This window comes from Grampus griseus (genome assembly GCF_964374135.1).
Source record: "Grampus griseus genome assembly, chromosome: 6".
In the NCBI taxonomy this organism is placed as follows: Eukaryota; Metazoa; Chordata; class Mammalia; order Artiodactyla; family Delphinidae; genus Grampus; species Grampus griseus.
Window position 1 is genome coordinate 33317582 of NC_139000.1, and position 23729 is coordinate 33341310.

Genomic DNA, 23729 nt, shown 5'->3' on the forward strand with positions numbered 1-23729 from the left:
GTAGGTATGTCCATGGCAACTTCCAGCTTTACATGTCCTTGCTCTGCTAGATCTGGGTCGGGGACAGACTCAGGGCCTAAGTCAAAGCCAAGCTGCTGTACCTCAGCCACCTTGAGTGCTGAAAGGGGCCTCAGGGCAGGCTGCGAGGGAGGTAAGAATGACGCAGGTGGGATCTCTTGGACATGAGTCCCCAGTCACTGGAGTCTGATGTGAGAACTAGGAGAAGCCAGTTCAGCCCAGGGCTGCTCTGATGGAAGCACCGAGGAGCGTGGCTCAGCTTTATCTCCCAGCTGCCTCCACTTGCTGAGATTCCTGACTCCTTTATTTTTTTTACCTTTTATTAGAGTACATATACACATACACATTTCATAAGCGTATAGCTCAATGAATTTTCATAAACTGGATTCAGCTGTGAATCCAGATCAAGAAACAGGCCATTACCAGCATCCCAGAAGCCCTTCCTACCCGCTTCCAGGTACTATCTGCACCCCCCTCCCAAGAGTAACCACCGCCCTGACTTCTGCCCACACAGCCAGTGCTGCTCAAAGGGCACGTGAATCACCTGGAGACCTTGGTGAACGCAGATTTCGGCTCAGCAGGTCTGGGGTGGCCGGAGGTGCCGCAGCTCTAACAAGCTCCAGGGTGATGCTGACGCTGCATCCACAGACCACGCTTAGAGTATGAGGTCAAGATTAGAGCCCATGCTTATTTTTGAGTTTGTCTCCTGGAGACTGATGATATAAGGAAATGGAAGCACCAGAAACTCTGTCCCGTGAGAATCAGCAAGGCCTGTTCGGGCCAGTTGGGAAAGGCGATGCTAGCCCTCCACCCTGGAATCTCAGGAAGCAGGGCCTTCACAGGATGGAGTGCTGGGTTCTGGATCCTGAAGCGTGCTCTCAGCCATCCACCCTGCTCACAAGAGGTATAGGAATGAGCTCCGGATAGGCAGCAGCTGGGAAGGGATGGAATAGTGGGGGTCCGGATACTGGATTTGGAAGCACGACGTCCTCTTCCAGCCCTCTTCCAGCCCTCCCAGAGATGCTAGGATCTCTGACTCAAAAGGCAAAGGCTACCTGGGAACACCCAACTGGCCTCCCAGTAAGTTCAAGAGTGGTAGGAATTAGTGATGTTTTCAAGTAAAAGACCATAAATGTCTGTGATATTTTTTTGCTTGGCGATTTTTTTTGAGACAGTTGAGGGAGAATCTGATGTAAAACTGTGGTTTGGGGGCTATTTCAGCATGTGATCCCATGTTGTTGTGGCTGGCCATATGGTCAAGTGCTTTGTGATTTCAGAAGGTAGCAGGAAAGCTGGGCCAGGGGATGCCCACAGGGTTTGATGGTTACCTTTCCTGGCAGATTTAGATCAACTCAGGGATGTGGCTGAAGGAGCTGGTGTTGGCAAGGCCTGTTTGGGCCAATTAGGGTCCTGGACAGGCCACAGCCTCCCCACCCCCATCTCCTTTGTTCTTAGCCATCCAGGGTCTTCAGTTGTGAAGGGCTCCCTAGACCTCTGGCTTGCAGAGGAGGGGGCTGAGGAGGGTGCCAGGGGTGCCCCAGACCCTCCAGCAAATGTACAGATGATGTCCCCCCATCCCACACACCCTCATGTGGATTACTGCAAGCCCCAGCCCTTGTCTTATAATTCATTCATGTGGTAACATTTCCCAGGTACCTACTGTGTATGAGGGTCTGCAGGCACAGAGCTGGATCACTGCCCTCGGGGAGTTAGCGTAGATGGGAAGATGGGAAGATGTAGTTAAATAACTCCCATTCGGTGTGTTCTATGCTCTGATGGAGACAGGCCTAGGGGAGGGAGTGGAGGGACCAATCAGGGAAGGCTTAGAATAGGCGACCCCTCAGAAGGAGCTGCAGTTATTAATGGAAGTCCTGAAAGATGCCTCCTATTTGCTCACAAAGTTCCTAGCAGCTGCAGTCTCAGTGGCACATCCATCTCTCCTTCTGATTCCAGTGCTGGAATGGCTGGAAGAAGGACCTCAGTCCTTGTCTTCTTTGAAGAAAGAATTCAGCAAAGAGACCAAGATTGTGAAATAGAGACAGTGTTTATTAGAAGCAAAGTACGTGTGGAAGAGCACACAGGCGAACTTGGAGTGTGTTGTACACAATAGGGGCGGCTTAGGTTGCTTATATGCGGGCAGTTTTCCAGTTGTCTCTGGCCAGTCGTCTCGCTTGTGCCCATATTTGATCTGACACTGGGTCCTTCCTGGTGTGCCCACACATCTCTCAGCCAAGATGGATTCCAGCACAAAGGTTTCTCGGAGGTTGGCAGGACATATTACGGGCCGGCACTTCCTCCCTCCTTTCGTGCCTCCCCTACACTGAGGACCCCTTCTGTGCATGGGCCAGACTGGGAAATCCTGTTGACCACAAGAATAAAGACGTTGTGGTCACTTTGCCTTTCACCTAATCCGGGCCCAACGCTCCAGCTGGTCTCTTATCTTGAAGTATCAGCAGGAGACCAGTTGCAGCTGCTCAGCCTGGGGCCTATACACCTCCTACCTCACTTCCTCTCCTGCCTCCACACCCACTCATCCACACCTTCAGTCCACGGAGCCGCATGGAGGTGCACGTCAGCCCCCTCCCCAGCACACACCCACACCCCTGCTACCACTGCCCATCTTGAGAATGCTGTGCTTCCAGAAAGCTCCCTAACCTCCAGTCACTGAGGTACCTGCGAGGGTTGTGTGGAGAAGGGGAAGAAGGGCCTCCTCCTGTTTCGTTGCCTGAGCCAAGGCCACCAAGTACGGTTATGTATTTTGTGCACTGCACAAGGGTGTTGGCGTCAGGAGTCGGCGGGAACTGAATATAGCCTGCGATCTGCTCTCTGAGTCGAGTTCTTTAGCTGATAGGGTCTTAAGGAGGTGGGGGCCTTTCAGAAAGGGCCTTGAGGGGGTGCCTGTTGGAAACTCCTTCTCCTAGAGAGGGTGGCTTCCTCTGATTTGCCCCAGGTCTCCTAAGATGCCCCACTGACCCTAACTTGGGTCCCAAAGTACCCTTGTTTGTGCCCAGAATCTCCTATGGGCCCTTGAATTGTTCCCCCAGAAAGTTTTTGCTGTGCTCTAAACTCTAGAAGGCATTTTCTATGCAGATCTTACTTAAAGGACCCTGGGTCAGATAGAGTCTTCTGGAGCTGTTTCTAGAGCATGCTCTTCAGAGGCATATTGCCTTGGGAAACACTCCGAATCTCCTCACCACCTCTCCCTCCAGAAAGACAGGCAGGCCCTGGAGATCCCAGGCTGAAGTCTCACCTTTCAGCTCCAGACTGTAACGCCTCAGGGTAACAGAGGTCTGGGGCTTGCTTTTAGATAGTCTGGGTCTCCCTTGCCTGCCTTCTCACTATTGATCATGTGGGGTGGACAGTCAGAATGAAACAAAAGGCCCTTTTTCGAACCTTTCTGGACAGCAGGAAAACGGCTCAGCCCCCAACATCCAGCCAGCCGACAAGGCTTCGTCCAACCCAGTCATCATCAGAACAGACCTGCAAGGGAGGCTGTGTGTTCCTATTCCTGCTGGTCCCCAAAAGAGCCGTGAAAGCCCTTCACTCTGGCAAGCAGGCCTTCCCAAAATCAATTGAATGAGCAGCTAAGCAGAATTGCTCTGGGTGTAGATTTTTCTTCCATCTGGAGATGTGCTCTAATTGCTTTTTCCTTTTTCATAGTTGAGACTGAGATGGCCATTGCCTGCCTAAAATTCCTCTTCCCCATGGTTGCATGTCAGGTTGTGTGCAGAGGGGGCCAGGGGCTTTATGTCTAAGGAGAAAAAAGGAAAGACATTAACATTAGAATAAATGTGTTTAAGACTTTGGGAGAGAGAGTGAAGAAGCTGTTTGTCTTATGTTGATGAATCAGTAGAGACTTGTATTAGAGGTGATGTAATCATTAGAGAAAACAGAATCATTTGAGCCCTGCAGAACCTTCTAGTTTATTTGGCATCATAGAGCCACCCAGAAGGGAGATACTTGGGACGTCATCAAATGAAACTTCCCTCAGCACAGGAAGTGCCCCTATAGCACCCTGAAATGAGGTCCTCCAAGCTCTGCTTGAATCCATGGAGTGATGGGGAGCTCACTACCTCCCGGACAGCATATTTCGTTGCGAGGAAGGGACCACTGAGGCCATAAGCTCAGCCTTTTTTGCCATCCAGTTCTCCAGTTCTGTCTGCAATCTTCCTTTCATGTGCTTGCTCAAGCTCAGCTTGCACATTTTTGGTGACAAAGATCTCATTACCACCTAAGCGGGCCCACCCAGCCCAATCACCCCCTCAGTGCTGGATCCAGAGATTTAAAGGTGGGCAGTGTAGGCCCTGCACCATCTCGTGGGAGAGGCAGGCAAGTAATCAAGTGGACATCATCTCAGAAACATGCATGACCAGCACAGCAGAAACATGCATGAGGACAGAAATCTCAGGGAGGAGGCAGCTGTGACCTCCTTGCAAGCTCTGGGAGGGGCTTCTCAGAGGAGGTGGCCCACGAATATGGATTTTGGAGGACAAATGAGAATCTGTGAAGAGCTTAGAGAGAGGATGGCATGATGAGTGGAGGAAATAGCCAGTGCCAGGCCCGCATCGTGAGCCAGTGTGATGTGTGGGGACGTTTAAGCAGCGTGGAATTGCTTGGGTGTGAAATGCTCTGTGGGCAGTGGCTGGAGAGATGTGGGTGGTGGGTGCCTCACCCTGCCAAGAATCTGGAGTTTAACCTGCGGGCTCCATGGGGCAGTAGAGGGTTTAAACTCAAGGAGACTTGCTTAGATTTGCACTGGAGAACAGTCCCTCTTGGAGGTGTTTGATGGGTGAGCAGCAGGTGAGGGGAGAGGCGGGAGACCAGCTGGAGGCTCCTGCAGTGGTCCGGCGAGCAGTGATACAAAAATCAGATATTGATTAAGAACCTCAGCCCTTTACATACCTTCTTTCATCTCATCCACACAACCACTCCACGAAGTCAAAGGCATTAGTTACCCCCATTTCACAGATGAGGAAACTGAGGCTCAAGGAGGTTACGTGACATTCCCAGGTTCACGTAGGTAGTGACAAAGCCAGGACTTGAACTCCTGTCAGTCTGGCTCCAGAGTCCCTGATCGTAATGACTAATCTGGATGATACCACAGGAACAGAGAGGAGGGGTGTACTAACAAGAGACATGGGAGTACGATGGTCATCAGGCATAGCCCTGGCAGCAAACAGAGCCCACCCCGGTGCTTCACAGGAAGAGACTCCAGTGAAGGGACCACCTACAGAGGTGTAGGTGGGGTTAAGGAAGAAAATACAGGTGTTGAGGCAACCGCAGGAAGCCCTCACCACTCCCAGGCCTCTTCCTGAGCCCAGAGAGGGCCAGAGCCACGTGAGGAGCCCAGCTGCCGCCAGAGACAGCACAGAAGCAGTGGCTGCAGGGAGCACATACCCCGTCTTCTCTCTCCTGGCCCCTCCCATCTCCTGATGGTGCCCTCCATCCAGCCAGAAGCCAGAGGGCAAGGGAACCTGGGAGGTGCAGGCGTGGGAAGGGCAGAGAACGGGTCTGGGGGTGGTTCAGCAGAAGGAGATGGGCCTGGGGACTGAATAGGAGAGTGAGGGTAGGGGAGGATTCCTGGGGGACTTCCAGGTCCCTAACTTGGGTGACAGGTGGATAGTGGCACCATCCCTGAGTCGGGAGGAAATGGAGCTACTCAGTGGAAGCGCTGATGGGCTCAGCTCTGGCTCTGGAGTGTGAAGGTTTTATGGGACACCTAAGTGTCACCTAGGTCTCCAGTGACAGTGGCATACGCAGGTCTGGAGCTCAGAAGAGAAATAGGAACAGGGAAAGAGATAAAGGAATTGTCAGCACAAGGAAAATGGTTGAAGCCTGAGAGTGGGAGTGATAACTCAGGGAGAGCCCTTTTAGGACAAAGAGGGTCGAGGACTGAACCCCAGGGTCCATTTCCATCTTAAAACAATGGTGGGGCTTCCCTGGTGGCGCAGTGGTTAAGAATCCGCCTGCCAATGCAGGGGACACTGGTTCGAGCCCTGGTCCGGGAAGATCCCACATGCCATGGAGCAACTAAGCCCGTGTGCCACAACTGCTGAGCCTGCGCTCTAGAGCCCGTGAGCCACAACTACTGAAACCAGTGCACCACAACTACTGAAGCCCGCGTGCCTAGAGCCCGTGCTCTGCAACAAGAGAAGCCGCCGCAATGAGAAGCCCGCGCACCTCAACGAAGAGTAGCCCCCACTCATCGCAATTAGGGAAAGCCCACGTGCAGCAACGAAGACCAAATGCAGCCACAAATAAAATAAATAAAATAAATAAATTTAAAAAAAAACGATGGTGGAGGAGTGGAGAGAGAAAACACCTCCTTTTGCACAGGGATGACCCTGAGCAGAGGCAGCCGGGGGTAGGTGGCTCTGCTGGTAAGGGTCCCACTCTCCCGCTTTCCAGAGTATTTCTTCTAGTGTTGTTTCATCATTGTCTGAAGAGCTGTCTCCAAATGGGATGTGAACCCACTGGGATCATCTTGTGGAAGAATGTATTACAGCCTTTGTTTACTTTTTTATGTAAAAAAAAAATGAAAGAAATTAAGCTTTACTAAGATTTAATACTCAGACTGACCCCGGGGCCCTGGCCCAGTGGGTGTGTCTGGTGGTCTCATGCAGGAACTCTCCTGAGAACGGAGTGGTTGGTCAGTCTGTGACATGAGCCAGCCACAGGGCATTGTGTTCCAGATCCCCAGGACAACCCCCCGTCCAGCGATTCTCTAGGAGGACTCAGTATAGAATTGTACTCACAGCAATGATTAATTACAGAGGAAGAACGTAAAGCAAAATCAGCAAAGTGAAAAGGCACATGGGGTGAGGTCACAGGGAATCAGGTGCCAGATTCCCAGAGCCTCTCCCAGTGGAGTCACACAGGGTGCACTTAATACCCCAGCAACGACTTGCGACAACACACGAAATGTCTACCAGGGAAGCTCACTGGACACTCAGCCCCCAGGATTTTTATTGGGGTCCGGTCACCTGGGTACCCTCTACTGAGCACATACCAAAATTCCAGGCTCTCAGAAGGAAAGCAGGTGTGCGGCATAAATCACGCTGTTTGCACAAACCCTTCAGGCACAGAGTCACTCTTATCATTGAGGGAATGGTGGGAACCCTCCCCAAATCCAAGTTCTCAGACACCAGCCTAAGCGAACCTTGCCAGCAGGTCTTGGGCCTGCTAGGTTACCTCTTTTCTGGCCAGGCATCCTCACCCATTCTGTGCTTTCAGTTTATGGCAACATATTGCCGTTTCCAGTTGCCAGGTTAAATTTACATCATCGAGTTTTCACTAACTTAACTCACTTGTATTATTGGGTCTTAATGAATTTGACCCTACAAAATAGACAAGTGGCCCGAAAATGATTATGCCAAAGAAAATATAAGTCAAAGCAAATATAATAATGCCAAGCATATTGGAGTAATACTTTAACCCAAAATAAGAGATCTTTGTCTGCCACATTATGAGGTAAAAATAACCATATTATTTCATCTCTTACCATCCTTTTAAAAATTTCCTTGTTCTGTATACGTTCGTGTTTAAAGTTGTTTTTCTGATAGGGGGACGTGATCAAAAGGGCTTGGAGACCATTGGTCTTCACAGTCATGTCAACCATTAGCTCTAAAAGTGTGTTGAAATCAGCCAGTTCTCAGGCTGGTCAGCTACTCCCCCAGTGTGCTGTCCCTTTGACAGCTGCCTCCCGGGCGGGGATGGACCTGATTGGGGTAAGGAGACTCTCTGAGGAGCAGGCGGCATGATGTGGGGGAGAGAGGGCTGGACTGGGTCAAGGCCTTGACCTTCGGGCTCAGCTCTGGAGCTGGGTGGTGTGGTTGGGAGAAATACCTTAATGCCCCGAGTCTCAGTTTCTTCATCTACAAAGGGGTTTTCTCAACTCAGTTGATGACTCCAAAAAATCACTCTGGTTTTGGTGGTTGTTGTTGTTTTATTTGTTTGTTTTTATCATTGTATACTTAGTTTCTGGCCCAGTAATCCTTATTGAATGAATAGGTGAACAAATGAATGAATGAATGAAATGATCTGTAAGGTTCTGTGCAACTCTGATAGGCTAGGAATGTGTGATCTGGTCATTGAATAAGCTCAGGTCTAAATTCCAAATAATTGGCTCCTTCCCTGTCTCTATTCTGTTACTTTTCTTCCATCCTTGTTTTATAATACGGGTAATGACGTGGCCATCCCACACCTTCTCTAAAGTACTGTGATTCGTTCTTGCCTGTCTGAAATTTTTGAAATTAAAAAAAAAAAAGAAGAAGGTTAAGTCCTCACCCTTACCATTGTCAGCATTCACACCTCACCCATCTGTGTTTCTGAACAATTGAGGTAATGCTGTTGTCCTACCTTAGGGGGTTGGTCTTGCCATCTACCCAACCAGTTCCTATTTTTACAGATAAAATGGAAAGGGGAAATGCCCTGTCTCTGAAAAGCTAGAGAACCAAGTTGCTAGAAAGGCAGTGTGAAGGGACTCCCTGAAGGGAGCATGTCTGGGAACCTCCTACATGACTGCCTGCAGCCCTGGGCTGGATGGGAGCACTGAGGTGGGCAAACCTGCTGGGCTCTGGACACAGAGGGCCCGGCCTGTCCACTCCAGCCCAACTGTCTCTCTCTCTCCTAACGCGCCCACCTTCCTGCTATGTTCAGCTGAGGCAGGTGGGGACCTTTCAGGGGGAACTTAGCTCAACAGAGCTGAGAAAGAGCCGGGGAAAGACCGTAGTCTAGAACCAGAGCTCAAGGAGCACGCAGCCTTTTTGTCCCAGTGAGTGGGAGGCCCCAGAACCCAGTGGCATACAGCCCAGTCCTGGGCCATGATGTGGGGACCAACCTGGAGCTAGGGGAGTCTCCTGGTTCTTGGAGGGTATCCAGACCAGCCGGTGAGGGTGGACTCGGGAGAGGCTGGGGTCTGGCCACAATGGCAGTGCAGGTGGGGAGTGGGCATCCAGGAGGCCCCCAAGACCTAACAGGTGGTGACCCAGCCTGCAAGGATCAGGCTGTTGGCTCCTATCAGGGCTGACAGTTTGTGGCAGCCACCAGCCCAGGGCTGGGGATCAGGGCACACTTTGGTGCTGTGGAACAGCTGAGAGCCAGATAAGGCCTTAGTCCTGAGCAGGGACCCAGGCAGCATCGCTCCTCTCTTTCTCCAAAAGTGTGAGGAGACGGGCCCCTGGTGGGAGTGGAAAGGTCACAGCCCCTCTCCTCTGGCCTTCCCCCTCAACTGAGCAGCCCCTGACGATGGCCAGGAGCTGGGCTGGTGCAGCTGCCAGTCAGGCATCCCCGGGGCCAGTTCTGGCTGAGTTCTGCCCTGCTTTACCAGAGTGGCTGGGTCACTAGCGCTGGAGAAGGGCCATGCAGGCTTGTTGTCCTGCCCAGTCTCAGCCCCTGCAGCTCAGTGCTCTCCCCTCCCTGCTGCCCACAACCCAGGACCTGGGAGTCCTGTGGAAGAGGTTCCTGGGACTGCCTTGTCTCCTAGAGACTTGGGTGAGGAGGCAGAGAAATCAGCAATTGGGAGCACCTCTGCAGGCCTGTCTCCCCACATAGAAGGCTGTCAGAGAAGGAAAGGAGGGAGGGAAGATCAGAGGGCTGGTCTGAAACCCCTTAGTGGCGCTTCAGTGGTCCTGGGGGCCTGTGTGCCTCTGTCTATGACTGGCTCCCTCTGGGCTGTGGGCCCATGAAAGGCAGGATTTGAATCTCATATGCCTCTGCGCCCAGGGCCCTGGCCCTGGTCTGGCGAGTGGCCAATAGAACTAAGCCTCTATCAGATTGAAATGTGATTGAAGGACTATTGATGCTAGTAAAACTGTACAGTATGTAAAGTAGAGCATCTGTCCCCATCTAGAGTCCCCCTGTTGGGACACTCTCCTAACTGATGAAGTCCGTCCCCCGGGAGATGTTAATGCCTCTGTTTTCTCATGGCCTCTAGGTCAGGACCTGGATTCTCACCGTGGGCTACACGACCGCCTTTGGGGCAATGTTCGCAAAGACATGGAGGGTCCACGCCATCTTCAAAAATGTGAAAATGAAGAAGAAGGTAATGCCTCCTTCTGTTGCAGGGTGTTTGCAATGTTCATTTAGTATTTATTTTTAAAAGATTTATTAGGCACCTACTGTATGCCAGGCACTGGGCTATTTGCTGGGGATTCAAGCTAAACACAACCCTCCGCCCCTCCCCACCCCAGCCCCCAACACCTTCAGCCTCCTGGGGACATCAGACAGCTAACAAAGCGTTTACAATGCAAGGTGATAAGGGCTGGTTGGGTGCATATGGGGGATACTGGGGTATAGCACCCAGGGAGGGCTTGGTGTAGGAAGTGACACCTATGCTAAAACCTGGAGGGTGAGTGGGAAGCAGAGGCTGGGGAGTTTTCCCTCTCCCAGAGGGAACTGTGTGCACGGAGGCCTGGGGAGGGGAGCGGTGTGTTCACGTTGCCGAGGGGTTCATGGGAAAAGGGTACAAGAGGAAGCCACAGGGGAAGGCAGGAGCCACGGTAAGGAACCTGAACTTTAACTTGTGGGCAGTGGGGAGCCCTTGAAAGAGGAGAGTGAAACAGGGCAGGGGCCTGATTTAATGCTTCCATTTTCAAAGAGGCCCTTAGAGGACAGGAGCCCTTCCTTCGTGTGGGAGGAAAGCAGTTGCCACCTCTGTGCTTGGCTGTAACCATCATGTTGATTAAGCTTGACTCTTAGGATGTAGACATAGAGAAGCTTTCCCCTCACTGTCCTTTCTAACTCTTCCGATGGCTGGCACTCTTCTTCCCTTGCTCCTAAGATAAAAATTCGGGCAAGTCTCTTGACTTTGAAGGTCCTCTGGTCAACAGCTAATATGTGGAGTCCATCATAATATTCAAAACCTCAAACTGCCTTCAAAGGCATCGCCTCTTCGTTCCCCAGCTTGGCCTGAAGCAGCCAGTCACCTGCCCTGGGAGAAGGGGTGCGATGGGCTGCTTCTGTCTTTTGCCAGACTGAGTGTTTTCCCCATCCCATTCCCAAGGTTTCTGAACCCTCCTGAGTTGGGGCTTCGAGTGGTGGAAGGGGCAGGAAGGACCTCACTTGCCAGGAGCTGCATCCATCTTGCTGGGCCTGGCATTGGTTAAGCACACCCTTTAGGCTCTCATGGAGTCCTTTTGTGGAATTTTCAAAGCCCCCATTACTGGGATTTACTCTCCTGCAGTGGCCCCGACATGGGTGAAATACTCCCCCCTTTGGCCATTTGTGGCTCCTTCCACAGACATGTGGCAGTCCCCCACTCCTGGGCCCGCCCCTCCAGCTTGCCTTGGGCAGGCCACACAGCTCTACCTGGCCCAGGGCCCACACCTGGTGCTCAGGAAGCACTCACACATCCTTCGCTCCTACAAACTCAAGGATTGTGGCTGATCCCACTGTAGCCACTTTCCCTCTTCCGCTCCATCCATGGAGCAACTGGCCCGTTATCCTCCCGTGGGTTTCTCAGGCAGGAGTGAGGCATCAGCTCACCAGGTCCCCCAGGCTGCAGGGAGCCCTTAGCAATCAAGCCATCTGAGTGCTCTCCTTAAGCCTCCCTCTTGATTTGAGGTCAAGGAGGAAGCATACACCCCGTCCTCTCACCTGGGGATGAGGTGAGATAGCATCATGACACGTCTTTCCAAAAATCCTCTTCTTGATTCAACTCTACCCACCCCCACACACACACTTTTTAAATCCCTGATGGGTGTATAACCCATTTACAGACATCTCCTGAAAATCCTGCACTGTGACCTCATCCCACTCTGGAACGTGGTGCCTGTTGTTCCAGTTCTTCATCCCAAACTTGCATTTGCCATCCGATTACCTGGGTCATAAGCCATCACGCCTGTGGCAGACAGCAAGTGAGCCCGAGGTGGTAGGGCCAGCAGACACAGCAGGAGAGCAGGCTTCTACTCCCTGCTTCACTGCTGACCCGCCATGGGTCCTTCAGCAAACCTCTTCATCTTTCAGGGCCTCTGTTTCCTTATCTGTAAAATGGTGAAGTATTGAAATGGCATTGTCTCCTGAGCTGTGATTCTGCCTGGTGCCCAGTGGCACCTCTCACTCATCAGCCTCACTGCCTGCCCCTTCACTGCCAGGGAGCTGCTCTCCAGATGGGGGGGTGTGTACCCTCCCTTCTCCACCCTCTGCCCCACACCGGACCACCTTAGGACAATTATGGGCTGCACTTAGAGGGAGGAAAGAGCTCGGCTCTGCCACCCATTGCCTGTGCTCACCTGGAAAGCCCTCCTCTCACTGGGGCTCAGGAGCATTTGTGACAACTCCCTCCTGTCTGTAATATGAGGAGCCTGGCCACCTGGTCCTTCTCAGACCTGGCTGCACATTACAATCAAATGGGAGCTTTTGAAAACTACAAGAAGTAACCCAGCCCAGCCCACACCTCCGGGATGGAGCTGAGCATTGGGAGTTACTAGACCTCCCCAGGTGATCCTAATATACAGCCAGAGTGGGAGACCTCTGGCCTAGATCAGGGCTACTCAGAGTGCAAGCCAACCAGCAGCATTGTTGGCATCACCTGGGAGCTTGTTAGAAATTCACTTTCTCAGCTCGCCCAGCCCTAAGAATCAGGTTCCTGGAGCCCAGGAACGTGCGTTTCCACCAGCCCTCCTGGCAAAGCGGATACAAGCCAAAGTTTGACAGCCACCAGGTAACTTCTTGGGCCCCTCCTGCTCTGTGGCTCTGCCATTTATGACAAGTCCATCCTGGTTTTGAAGAATCGCAGTGTTCGTTTCTTTGTGTCAATATGTAATTCATGCACATTATTATTGGCAATGGAGAACTGGCCTTTATTTTCTGTTACTCATGTGATCACTAAGCAAGAACACTCAGATTGTCTGGCAACAATTGACAAAACATGCCAGGGAAGACTTCAGGAGTTCAGTCGTCTGAAAGCGCCGTGGGAGTTGGGGCTGTGATGTGGCCACAGCCTGCTGGGCTGCCTGGGACAAGGGGACTCTCCCCACCCCAGGGGTCTGGGCAAAGTGAGAGCCCAGGCAGGTGGTGGGCCCAGGCGTCCAGGAAGGGGCCTGTCTGAAAAACTGCCAAAGGCTTTGAGTACAAGATTTGGTCACCAGTTTAGCCTGTTGTGAAAATGATTTAGGCCACATGAATACACCTTTCCAGTGTGAGACAGTTTTTGCTCTAGGCTTTCCAGTTATTCCAGGAAAAGCCTTGTGGCGCTACAGCTGAGTATCATTTATCAGCCAAATTAGAGGAGGTTAAGGGTATAGAAGAGAAATTTATACCTTTCACAGATCAAAAACTCAAGTTGGGAACGAGATTGTTTTTAAAGGGTTGTGGCAGTCGCAGGTCAAAACTGGGATTGAATTCTCCATGACTCCAACATTTTACATAGCCAAGGTTGGTTTTTATTGTCATTGTTTTGTTTTATTGGGTTTTTTTAAGTTTAAACTTTTTTTAAAGTGAGCCTCTTATTTTTCTTTTAATGTTTTTTCTTATGCACTTTAAAAAATTTAATTTATTTATTTATTTTTGGCTGCATTGGGTCTTTGTTACTGTGCACGGGTTTTCTCTAGTTGCGGTGAATGGGGGCTACTCTTGCAGTGCACGGGCTTCTCGTTGCAGTGGCTTCTCTTGTTGTGGAGCATGGACTCTAGACGCACCGACTTCAGTAGTTGTGGCACGTGGGCTCAGTAGTTGTGCCTCACAGGCTCAGTAGTTGTGGCCCACGGGCTTAGTTGCTCCGCAGCATGTGGGATCTTCCCAGACCAGGTCTCGAACCAGTGTCCCCTGCACTGGCAGGCGGATTCTTAGCCACTGAGCCACCGGGGAAGCCCTTAATTTTTTTTTTTTACTGACACATATACAAGATTTACCTAAATCTGAAAATGCAATCTCACACTTCTTTTTCAGTCTTTTTACCCTTTTCTTCCTTCCCTGTCTCCCACCTCATCCTCCCTCCACCCACCATGTCACACCCTCCCCAAACACACATACACAAACTTCACCCCATATGGCTACATTTTGAAAGACATTAAAGAAAAAGAAGCCTGTTAAAGGAGGTATTGACATGTGGTGACTTAATGCTTCTAAATTCAGTATTTTTATAGTATCAATCGTAAAATCTTGAATTGAAAAGCCTCACTACCACAGTCTTCTTTTTGTTTAATTTATTTATTTTTGACTGCGTTGGGTCTTCGTTCTGTGCGCGGTGCACGGGCTTCTCATTGCGGTGGCTTCTCTTGTTGCAGAGCACGGGCTCTAGGCGCACAGGCTTCAGTAATTGTGGTTCTAGAGCGCAGGCTCAGCAGTTGTGCCTCACGGGCTTAGTTGCTCTGAGGCATGTGGGATCTTCCCAGATCAGGGCTTGAACCCGTGTCCCCTGCATTGGCAGGCGGATTCCTAACCACTGTGCCACCAGGGAAGCCCACTACCACAGTCTTTATTCTGCCTCTTACTCTTACTAGGACCAAATTGGAACGTTGAGACTAGAGCGGGAACTCAGAGATGAGATCTGTTGTGGGGGCAGATGTTTTCTGAGGACAAAGAAACTTCACTACATATATGACTTGATACGGGTTTTCTGAGGACAAAGAAACTTCACTACATATATGACTTGATACGGTTGCAAATAATAACATAGGGCCATCCTCTCAGACCTTCATCCAGGCTCAGCTTCAGGAAAATGCCAAGAGAGTGTCTGACATCTGAGTGACGGCAGGAAGGCAGGGCCTCTGGTTGTACAACTCCAGGGGGCACCATTCACACTGTATTCCCTCTGGAATGGCATCCCTGGAAGTAGGCAATAAGCTGGTCCCAGTAGAAGGCCAGTCTGAATCAGTCAAAATATCTGAAGTTTTTTGGAAAAATAAAGAAATGCCGTTTTCCCAAAAGAAGAAGTTAGCCAACTTTTCCTGTAAAGAGTCAGACAGTAACTATGTTAGGCTTCACAAGCCATACAGTCTCTGTCACAGCCACTCAACACTGCTATTGAAGAATGAAAGTAGCCAAAGGCAAACACATAAACAAATGGATATGACTGTGTTCCAATAAAACTTTATTTACAAAGACAAACAGTGACCCAAATTCGTAGTTTGCTGATCTCTGCTCTAAACAACCATGGGAAGTGATGTTTACTAGTAATAGCTAACATCTGTTGAACAGTAATTGTAAGCCAGGCTCTGGTAATCTAGTGGTTTGTGTGGTCATCGTCCCCCATTGTGTAGATGAGAAAACTGGCTCAGATGGGTTAGGAAACTTACCAAGGTCTCCCAGCTAGTTAGTAAGATTCAAACTCAGATCTGATGCCAGAACTGGGTGCTTAATCGTTCCTGGGTGCCTTCACTCTCATCTCTCACTCAGTGAGAATGGAGCACGAGTAACCTCCTAGCCTCAGAGAGAGAACTCAGTTTCATGGCATCAGTGTGCACTGACATAACCGAGGAAAGTTTGTGCAGCCTTTGAAGAGAAAGCTGAAAAATAAGAAAGGAAGTCAGGGAAGCTGAGGTGAGACTAGAGACATGGCCTTGCCTAATTCTAGTATTCTATGGTGCTCAGACTTTGTAGGGTTAGGTCAGTGCTATTTTTTAAATTTAAACTTTTAGATCCTTTTTAAAAGATTATTTTTGTCACCTCTCTTTAGCATTGTATTGTGTATACGTATGGGGTATTTGTATAATTATTCATTATTAGTCTCCCCCTATCATGCATGCTCTATGGATGTAGGATATTCATGTTTTGCTCACTGCTGCAGCCCTAGTGCCTAGAAAAGAACCTGATTCAGAGTAGGCACTCAATAAATGTTCCTGTGATTAATAAATCAAACGTGATCCATAACTACTTACTAAATCCATTTAGTCACAAACAGTGGTCAAGTGCCAGGCTTTGGAAATGGTACCAAAAGGAAATTAGACATGTCCTCTCCTGTTACTCTCAGGATCTTCCCACCTGAGCCTGTCTGTGTGATGATTAGCCCTGAGTCTAGCAGAGCTGAGGTGCAGTATCACACTTTGCCCCTAGATGTCACTGTCCTCCACATAAACACAGAGCCATGCATTCTCAAAACCCAAGTAATGGTAGCTACACAGCCCATTTGTTGAGCACCTTCTCTGAGCCAGATGTTGTGCTAGGTGCTTTCCATACATCATCTCATTTCACTCTTATACCAACTCTGCAGGTTAGAGCTCACCGGTCTCACTTTTAGAGGAGGAAATAAGCCTAACAGAGTCATACAGCTTGATCAAGATAACATTTCACAAGAGCTGGGATTAGAATGAGGTCTTATAGATCCAAAATGGTGTTCTTTTTTTGCACCATACTTGGAGATATTACGTGAACCTCCCCACTCCTTGCCAGAAATGCAGAATGAGAGAGAAAGTGATTTGTTAGGGTCACGCCAGGTCACAAGGGATGGTCCGCATAATCCCAGGTCCTGTCTCTCCACTGCCACTCTGCTACCTCACACTTCATACGTGAGCCTTAAAATTGGGAGGACTTGACTCTCATATTTACCAGAGAGAAATTCTGATGCTCATCTTCTGTGCTGCATGCGTGCCTTCCCTATTCAGGCAGCAGCAGGAGAGGTGCAGCGTCCACTCAGAAAGGAGGTCTCTCCCCTGTAGGGGCTCACTGAGGGTGGCCCCAACCCATGTTTCTCAGCCCTACCCTTCAATGTACTACTTCTTGTCCAGTGTAGACTGTGCAGTCCCAACAGACCTGAGGCGTGGTGTGCTGGAGTGTGAGGTGGTCCGTACTCCTGTATGCATGAGCTCTCAGGAAGAGGCCAGGAGAAAGTGGTACTGCTGAGCAAGTTCAAGTTCACTGCCTCCTGGGAGTTAGACTGTGGGGACAGTAGTACCCCTTGTCTCGTGAGAAAGACTTGGCAGAGAGGGAGGGACCTGGAGGTGCTGGCACTTGCTGGTTGGGGAAGTTTGGGGAGGGAGAGAGGACTGAGAGGCTGAGGCCCGCAACTCTGCCTGCCCGGTGCTTGTGGCATCTGCATCCTCCTGTCCATCTGGTAGTCACTGCTCTGGATCAGGCCTCATCCTTCCTCATCAGGACAATGGCCCCAGCTCCTAACTGGCCTCCTACTGCAGGATCCCGCCTCAGGTTCACCCCTTAATGCTGCAGAGAGCTCCCCATCACGCTGATGCTTAAAGACGCTTAAACCTCCAGTGGCCCCCATGAGGCCCCATCACATGTCATGCAGGCTCTCTCTCTCCAGCCAGCCCTGTTTCCAGCCACCCCCAACCGACCCCATGCACACCCAGCCACACAGAGCCTCTCACAGAAAGAACAGGGTGTTTCAGACGAAAGAACCAGCACCTACAAATGCCTGGGAAAGGATAGGAACCTGTGGCAGGTGGTGCCTTATAGGAAGTAGAACCTGAGCCCTAGGCAGGAGACAGTGCCCTTGAACTTGCTCAACAGCACCACTTTCCCCTGGCCTTTTCCTGAGAGCTCATTCATTCATTCTCCATACGTTCCTCAAGAAAGTTTGAGAGCCAGCCCCTGCACAAGGCACCAGGGCACAGAGGGGAGACTGGATGGTCACCGCCTTGGTTCTGATAGGAACACAGTTGCAGTATGGACCCCATGCAGGGCACACCCGGATTCACAGAGGAGCAGCTGCTCAGGCTCAATCTTGAAATCAGGGTAGGAGGGCACCAGCAGAAAGGTGGGGGAAGGAACTTCCAGGGGTCAGGCGCAGTGTGTGCAAATGCCTGGGGCTCAGACAGCCCTGGGTGAGCATCAAGCAGGGAGGCCCCTCCCAGCCTGTCCTCTAAGTCCTCAGCTCCTCAGGCATTTCTTCCCTGTGGCCCAGTTTCTCAAGGCTAACAGGGAGCTGCCTGGTTCCCCTGAGGGCAGGGGTTAAACCAGGTTTCTACAAGCTATCAGCGGTTCACTGAATGCTTCTGAAAAATCTCAGAGGGGGCTTTGCCAGTGCCCCACCCCCAGGTAAAGTGGTCTTGGTGGATTTGATCTCTTTGGCAGTAACTCAGCAGTACTTTCTTGTTCTTTTCACAGTTTGGCCACAGAGAAGTCTCTTGAGTTTCTATTTCTCCTTTAAGGATGGCTTTAATCATTAAAAGCCAGACCTGGCGATATTTCTTAAGCTTCTGCTTCAGTTTTGTTTATTTTTCTATAGTCTTTTCTAGAACTACTTCATCACATTAGCTTTTGTTTGGCATTGGGGTGGGGGGTGAGGACACATAAACGTGCAATGAGTGAAATACAGGTTAGCTTTGCCCCAGACAGCATTTGTCCCCAGGCCAATCCCCATCAAACGGACATAAAGTGGGGTGGGACCTTCACAGTGTAATAAAGATACCCCAAGCTGCAAAGTGGGATGGGAATTATATTTCTTCTTTATATATTCCTTCATCTCAATTCAACCAGGCAAACTTCTAAGTATCGACTGCATGCCAGGCCCTGCTAGGTGCTGAGGGCAAACAAATAAATAAAACAGGCTTCCCTTTTGTCAGGGGTTCCCCAGTTTACTGAGGAGGGCAGATGTGTATACAACTTAATATAGCATCTGGTCACTGTAGAGCCTGGTAGGTGCTGTAAATGTTTGAGGGTGTGCACTCTGGAGAGAGGAGGAGCTTGGTTCGAATCTAGGCTTCACCTCTTAGTATCTATATTCCACTGAGCAAGTTACTTGGCCCCCAGCACTAGCCTCAGCTTCTTCATCTGAAAATTGGGAATAATAATAGTATTTGCCTTTGTATGAGATGCTGTATGTAAAACAATCAACCTAGAGGTAGGCACAGTGTAAGTGTTCACTAAATGTTAGCATTTGTATTTATTCTCCTTCTTGTAGTTATGACTATTACTATTCATAAGTGTAAGTATTGAACTTATTAAGTATGATTAAGTCTGGGAACAGAGTGCTATGGGAGTAGTTAGTTCTGCTGTGGGAGTTAGGGAGGCTTCGTGGAGGAGGCGAAATGAATCTGGGTCTCTAAGGATTATTTGCCACATAGAAAGAAGAGTGTTCCAGACAAAAGAGCCAGCACCCACAAAGGCCTGGGGTGAAAATCACAGCAGGGCCAGAACCTGGGCATCCTCAAATTTAACTAAGTATATGTGTGTGTTTCGGGCATGGACAAGCCAAGCTCATGAAAGGCCTTGAATGCCAAGCACAGGAGCTTGGCTGGATTTATCCTGTGGGCGATGGGGAGTCTGAGGAAATTTTCAACCTGGGGGTGACGCCATTCAGTCACCCACCTGACCTGGCGCCTCGGCTGCTGTTTGGGAGGCCCTCTCACGTCCCTTCTGCCCCTGCCCTCTCTGCAGATCATCAAGGACCAGAAACTGCTCGTGATCGTTGGGGGCATGCTGCTGATTGACCTGTGCATCCTGATTTGCTGGCAGGCTGTGGACCCCCTGAGAAGGACGGTGGAGAGGTACAGCATGGAGGTAAGCACCTGGCACCAGCAGGACGGAGGCCTATGCTGCTCCCAGGCCCCCCCCCCCCCCCGCCCGGGGACGGCAAGGCAGCACATCTCCTTTACTGCCCCAGGTACGCTTCTTGAGAAGAAATCGAGGTGGTTCCGGGGAAATCATCATAGGTCCACGTGGGTCCACATTCCCTATCAGGAACGTCTCATTATTTCCGTTTCCTTCCATTTGAGACATATATTATTTCAGGAGGGCCAAATATAAGGTCTTCACTCCTGGAAAAAAATGGTGAAAGAATTTGTCTAGGTGTATTAATATATGCAGAATTGAGGGGAAATGTTGGGTCGTTTAAACCAGTATATTCTCTACACATTGTAGAAGCCCCCATTTATATGATCCATCAGCCTAGAAATTACATTGCATTTTTAATCTCTCCTTTAAAGTGAGTTCCCTAAGGAGTGCTCGTAGGGAATAAACACTCTGATAGCTCCTCCAGTTACTAGAGGATCTTCAAAGTGATGTGTTGCCAAAAAGAAGAACCTTACATAAAAGTACCGTTAAATATATATTTTAGTAGTCTTGCGTTGGGCCTTGCTCTTAACTCACACTGGTCTTCCTAGGATGCTCCAGTTAGAGAAGTTCAAGATTAGAGAAGTTGTAGTTTTGTCGACTTTCTCCTAGAAGTGTTAAACATGCCTTTGTCGGAAAGAGCCAGCTGAACGGCAGTGGCTGTACAGTACGATTTCCCTACAGTGTAGCAGATTCTATTGAGAAAACTGAAGTTTCCTCCAGTTCTCTCACTGCACTATTAGGGAAATCTTTTTGTGGGATTTAGTGTGAATTTTATCAATAAAACTAAACTGGAAACAGTCATTTTATGCATGGAAGACAGAGGTTTTTATCCTTCTGGACAAGAAGGGTTTTCTAGCAAATAAGATGCCGGGCCTCGTTTGTCTGGAGACAGGCAGAGGGTTCGCTCAGCCCGGTAAGAAGTTATGCAGTTGGAGCAGTGGCAGAGAACGCTGTTTCCTGACAGCGCAGATTTAGGGGAAGGATTTAAGGCTGTGCGCCTCCATCTCACTGCCTTACGTGTCCATCCGGGGAGGAAGCGGGACTCCAGACAGGCACAATCAGACCTGGCAGAGGACAGACCTGCGCTGGCTGTGCCCATGGGCCAAGGGGGCAGGAGCTCAGCTGAAGTCACTCGCACAGACGGGCTGTGGCTAGAGGGGAGGTGACATCTGGTCATCACTCATCTGCACAGTTGGCGAAGGAGCAGACCTGCCCCCAACTCCATCCCAGGGGAATTCACCACCCACCACCAGGATTTGGAAATCCAGACAGGCTATCAACAGGAGGAAGGGCTGTTACTGGCTAACCGGGCCCCCTGGCTAGGGAGAGCCTGGGGTGATGATAATCACAAGCAATAATGCTGATAACAGTAATAACAGTGGTGATGCTGGTAGCTAGATGTGTGTGTTAATTCACTGAATCCTCACAATAACTCTGTGGAATAGGTGCTATCCTGAACTCCATGTTAATGATGAGGAAACAGAAACCCAGAGAGATTATATAAGGCACCCAAGGTCACCTAGCAGGTTAGTGGCAACACCACCAACTATCGTCTCCCCCACTCCCCCACCCTGCCTTTCAATACACAACAGCACTTCATAGTTTTCAGGTGTATCCACAGACCCTTGGTCACTGGTCTGTGAAGTGGGTTGGGCAAAGAAGTGTTTTCACATTTTGCAGACGAAGCCTAAAAATAGGTAACGGGCAGACTGAGCGCCCAGGATATCAGGGAAGGAGAAAAGGAGAGTCAGGCGGAGCCCACGGGAGGACCTGGAGCTGGGGCAGATGGGCAGAGAGCAGACCCCGCTGGGTTGATGCTGAGCCCAGTGGCAGCCGGCGAGGCAGGGCACTGTCACCTCCGCTCAAGGTTAAGGTGGGGGCGGAGCGTGCACAGGATCCCCTGGGATCTGGCTGTGGTGGGAGAGGCTGCAGGGCTAGAGTCGGCGACTCTGGAAATAAATCCAGGAAGCCTGTCCCCCTGGACTGTTTACAGGAGGTAGACCTTGTGCAGACCATAAGTATGAGGGACAGTTTGCTACCACCCACATTACCTTTCTTCCTTGCTCTCTGTAGTAAGTACTGCTGCTCTCCATGGCTCCGCACATACAACGCAAGCCCATTCCAGACCTTCCAGGGAATGGTTTTCAAACTGAGGAGCAGCTGGGTGCCACGGAAGCGCTTCTCTGTGTAGATGAGGAAACTGAGCCTGGGAAGGAAGGGGGTCCTGCCCGCGGCATCTAGACTTTTGAAGGGGGGTGGCTGGAGGAGAGCCACATCCCTGGCTCGAGTTCCCCACACCTTGTCTCTGTGTTTCCCTCCAAGTATCTGTGGAGATTTCTCTCTAAACCTTTCCTGGCCTGATCCTCGTTTCTCCTCTAATTTTAGGGTTGCCCTGTCATTCTGTTGCCATGGTAGCAGAACCTTTGATTTGTCGACCCACAGCCCTGTCAGTTTATTGTCATTTTTCCACCAAACATCGCTAAGCTATCAGTTGATTTCCCTCAGACCCTCCTCTGTGAGACTCAGCATGATGGTTGAACAGTGTGCCCAGGGACTAAGGGGTCCTAAGTTCTCCTCAAGGGGCTGTTTGCTCCAGAACCCCCAGTGAGAGAGAAAGTTTATGCTTGGGGGATAGGTGATCAAAGATCTCTGTGGTCTGTTCTCTCCTCCCCTCAGACCACACCTACCTCGGATGCCTTTGGTCGTTCTGGACACTCAAACACCTCAGGATGCCAGTCACAGGCCTTGCTCTGTATTGTACTTTCAAGCCTTTGCCCATACTGTCCCCACTTCCAGAACCTTCTCTGACAAGTAAATGAACTTCAGTTCCAGGCCCCTGTATTAGCCAATGTGTTCCTGAGCTCCACCAGATTTAAGCGCCTGCTCTTCCCCACTCCGGTCCCCAGCATCTAGGCATCCCCTGTCAGGACACTTAGCATGCTGTTCACCCCTGCTGAGTGCATTTCTGCCCCACCCACCCCTCCTGGGCCACATAGATCACTCTCCCGCACCACCCAGCCCAGCACCGCCGCATGCTGGGAGACCTCACCTCGCTGGGGAGACAGAGGTGAGCACAACAGCGCGACACCTTGAGCTCATAGGGCCCACCAGCTAGTGGGGGGCAGACGGTAAACATGCAAATAAGCACAGTCACTTTAGATTGCACAGATTCTGATAGCAGCTGGAAGTAAATAAGCAAGATGAAGGGTTTGAGAATAACGGAAGAGTTCCAGAATAACTCGTGGAAGAGATTCTCTCAGTGCAAGTGTCCAGGGAATGAAACTCTGATTCTGGAGTCCGACTGGAGGCATCCCGGCTCCACATTTATTCATTTGTACATAATAAATATTTATATAGCACTTGTCATGTGCTAGACACTGTTCTAAATACATGATGTTTATCATTTTAAAGGAGTTTTTATGCTTAATTAATAGACTTTATTTCTTAGACCAGTTTTAGGTTTACAGAAAAATTTAATAGGAAGCATAGAGAGTTCCCATATATGTCCCACCCCACACCCCATAGTTTCCCCCATTATTAACATCTTGCATTATGTGGTATGTTTGTTACAATTGATGAACCAATACTGACACATTGTTATTCGCTAGAATCCATAGTTTACATAGAATTCACTCTTTGTGTTGTACATTCTATAGCTTTTGCCCAATGCATAAAATTATGTATCTACCATTACAGTGTCATACAGAAGAGTTTCACTGTCTGAAATATCCTCTATGCTTACCAACCCCTGGCAGCCACTGACCTTTTACTGTCTACATAGCTTTGCCTTTTCCAGAATGTCATATAGTTGGAATCATACACCATGTAGCCTTTTTAGACTGGCTTCTTTGACTTAACAATATGCATTTAAGATTCCTCCATGTCTTTTCATGACTTGATAGCTCATTTCTTCTTATCAATGAATAATATTCTGTTGTGTGGAGGCACCACAGTTTATTTGCCCACTGAAGGACATCTTGGTTGCTTCCAAGTTTGGGTAATTATTAATAAAGCTGCTATAAGCATTTTTGTGTAGGGTTTTCTGTGGACATAAGTTTTCAACTAATTTGGGTAAATACCTAGAATCAGGATTGCTGGATCATATTCTACGAGTATGTTTAGTTTTGCCAAACTGTCTTGCAAACTGGCTGTCCCATCAGCAATGAATGGGAGTGTCTGTTGCTCCATCCTCGTCATCATTTGGTGTTGTCAGTATTTTGGATTTTAGCCATTCTAATAAGTGTGTGGTAGTACCACGTTGT

General features: G+C 49.8%; 1 protein-coding gene across 1 annotated transcript in view; it reads left to right on the forward strand.

The window, feature by feature from the left end:
* GABBR2 (gamma-aminobutyric acid type B receptor subunit 2) overlaps window positions 1-23729 on the forward strand; it is a gene marked incomplete at both ends in the record, with an annotated part of 365749 nt that overhangs the window by 292407 nt on the left and 49613 nt on the right. The window contains 2 exons of the mRNA XM_082657435.1: window positions 9953-10060; window positions 19291-19413. Of these exons, the coding sequence (XP_082513561.1) occupies window positions 9953-10060; window positions 19291-19413 (231 nt within the window). The remainder of the gene's footprint in view (window positions 1-9952; window positions 10061-19290; window positions 19414-23729) is intronic.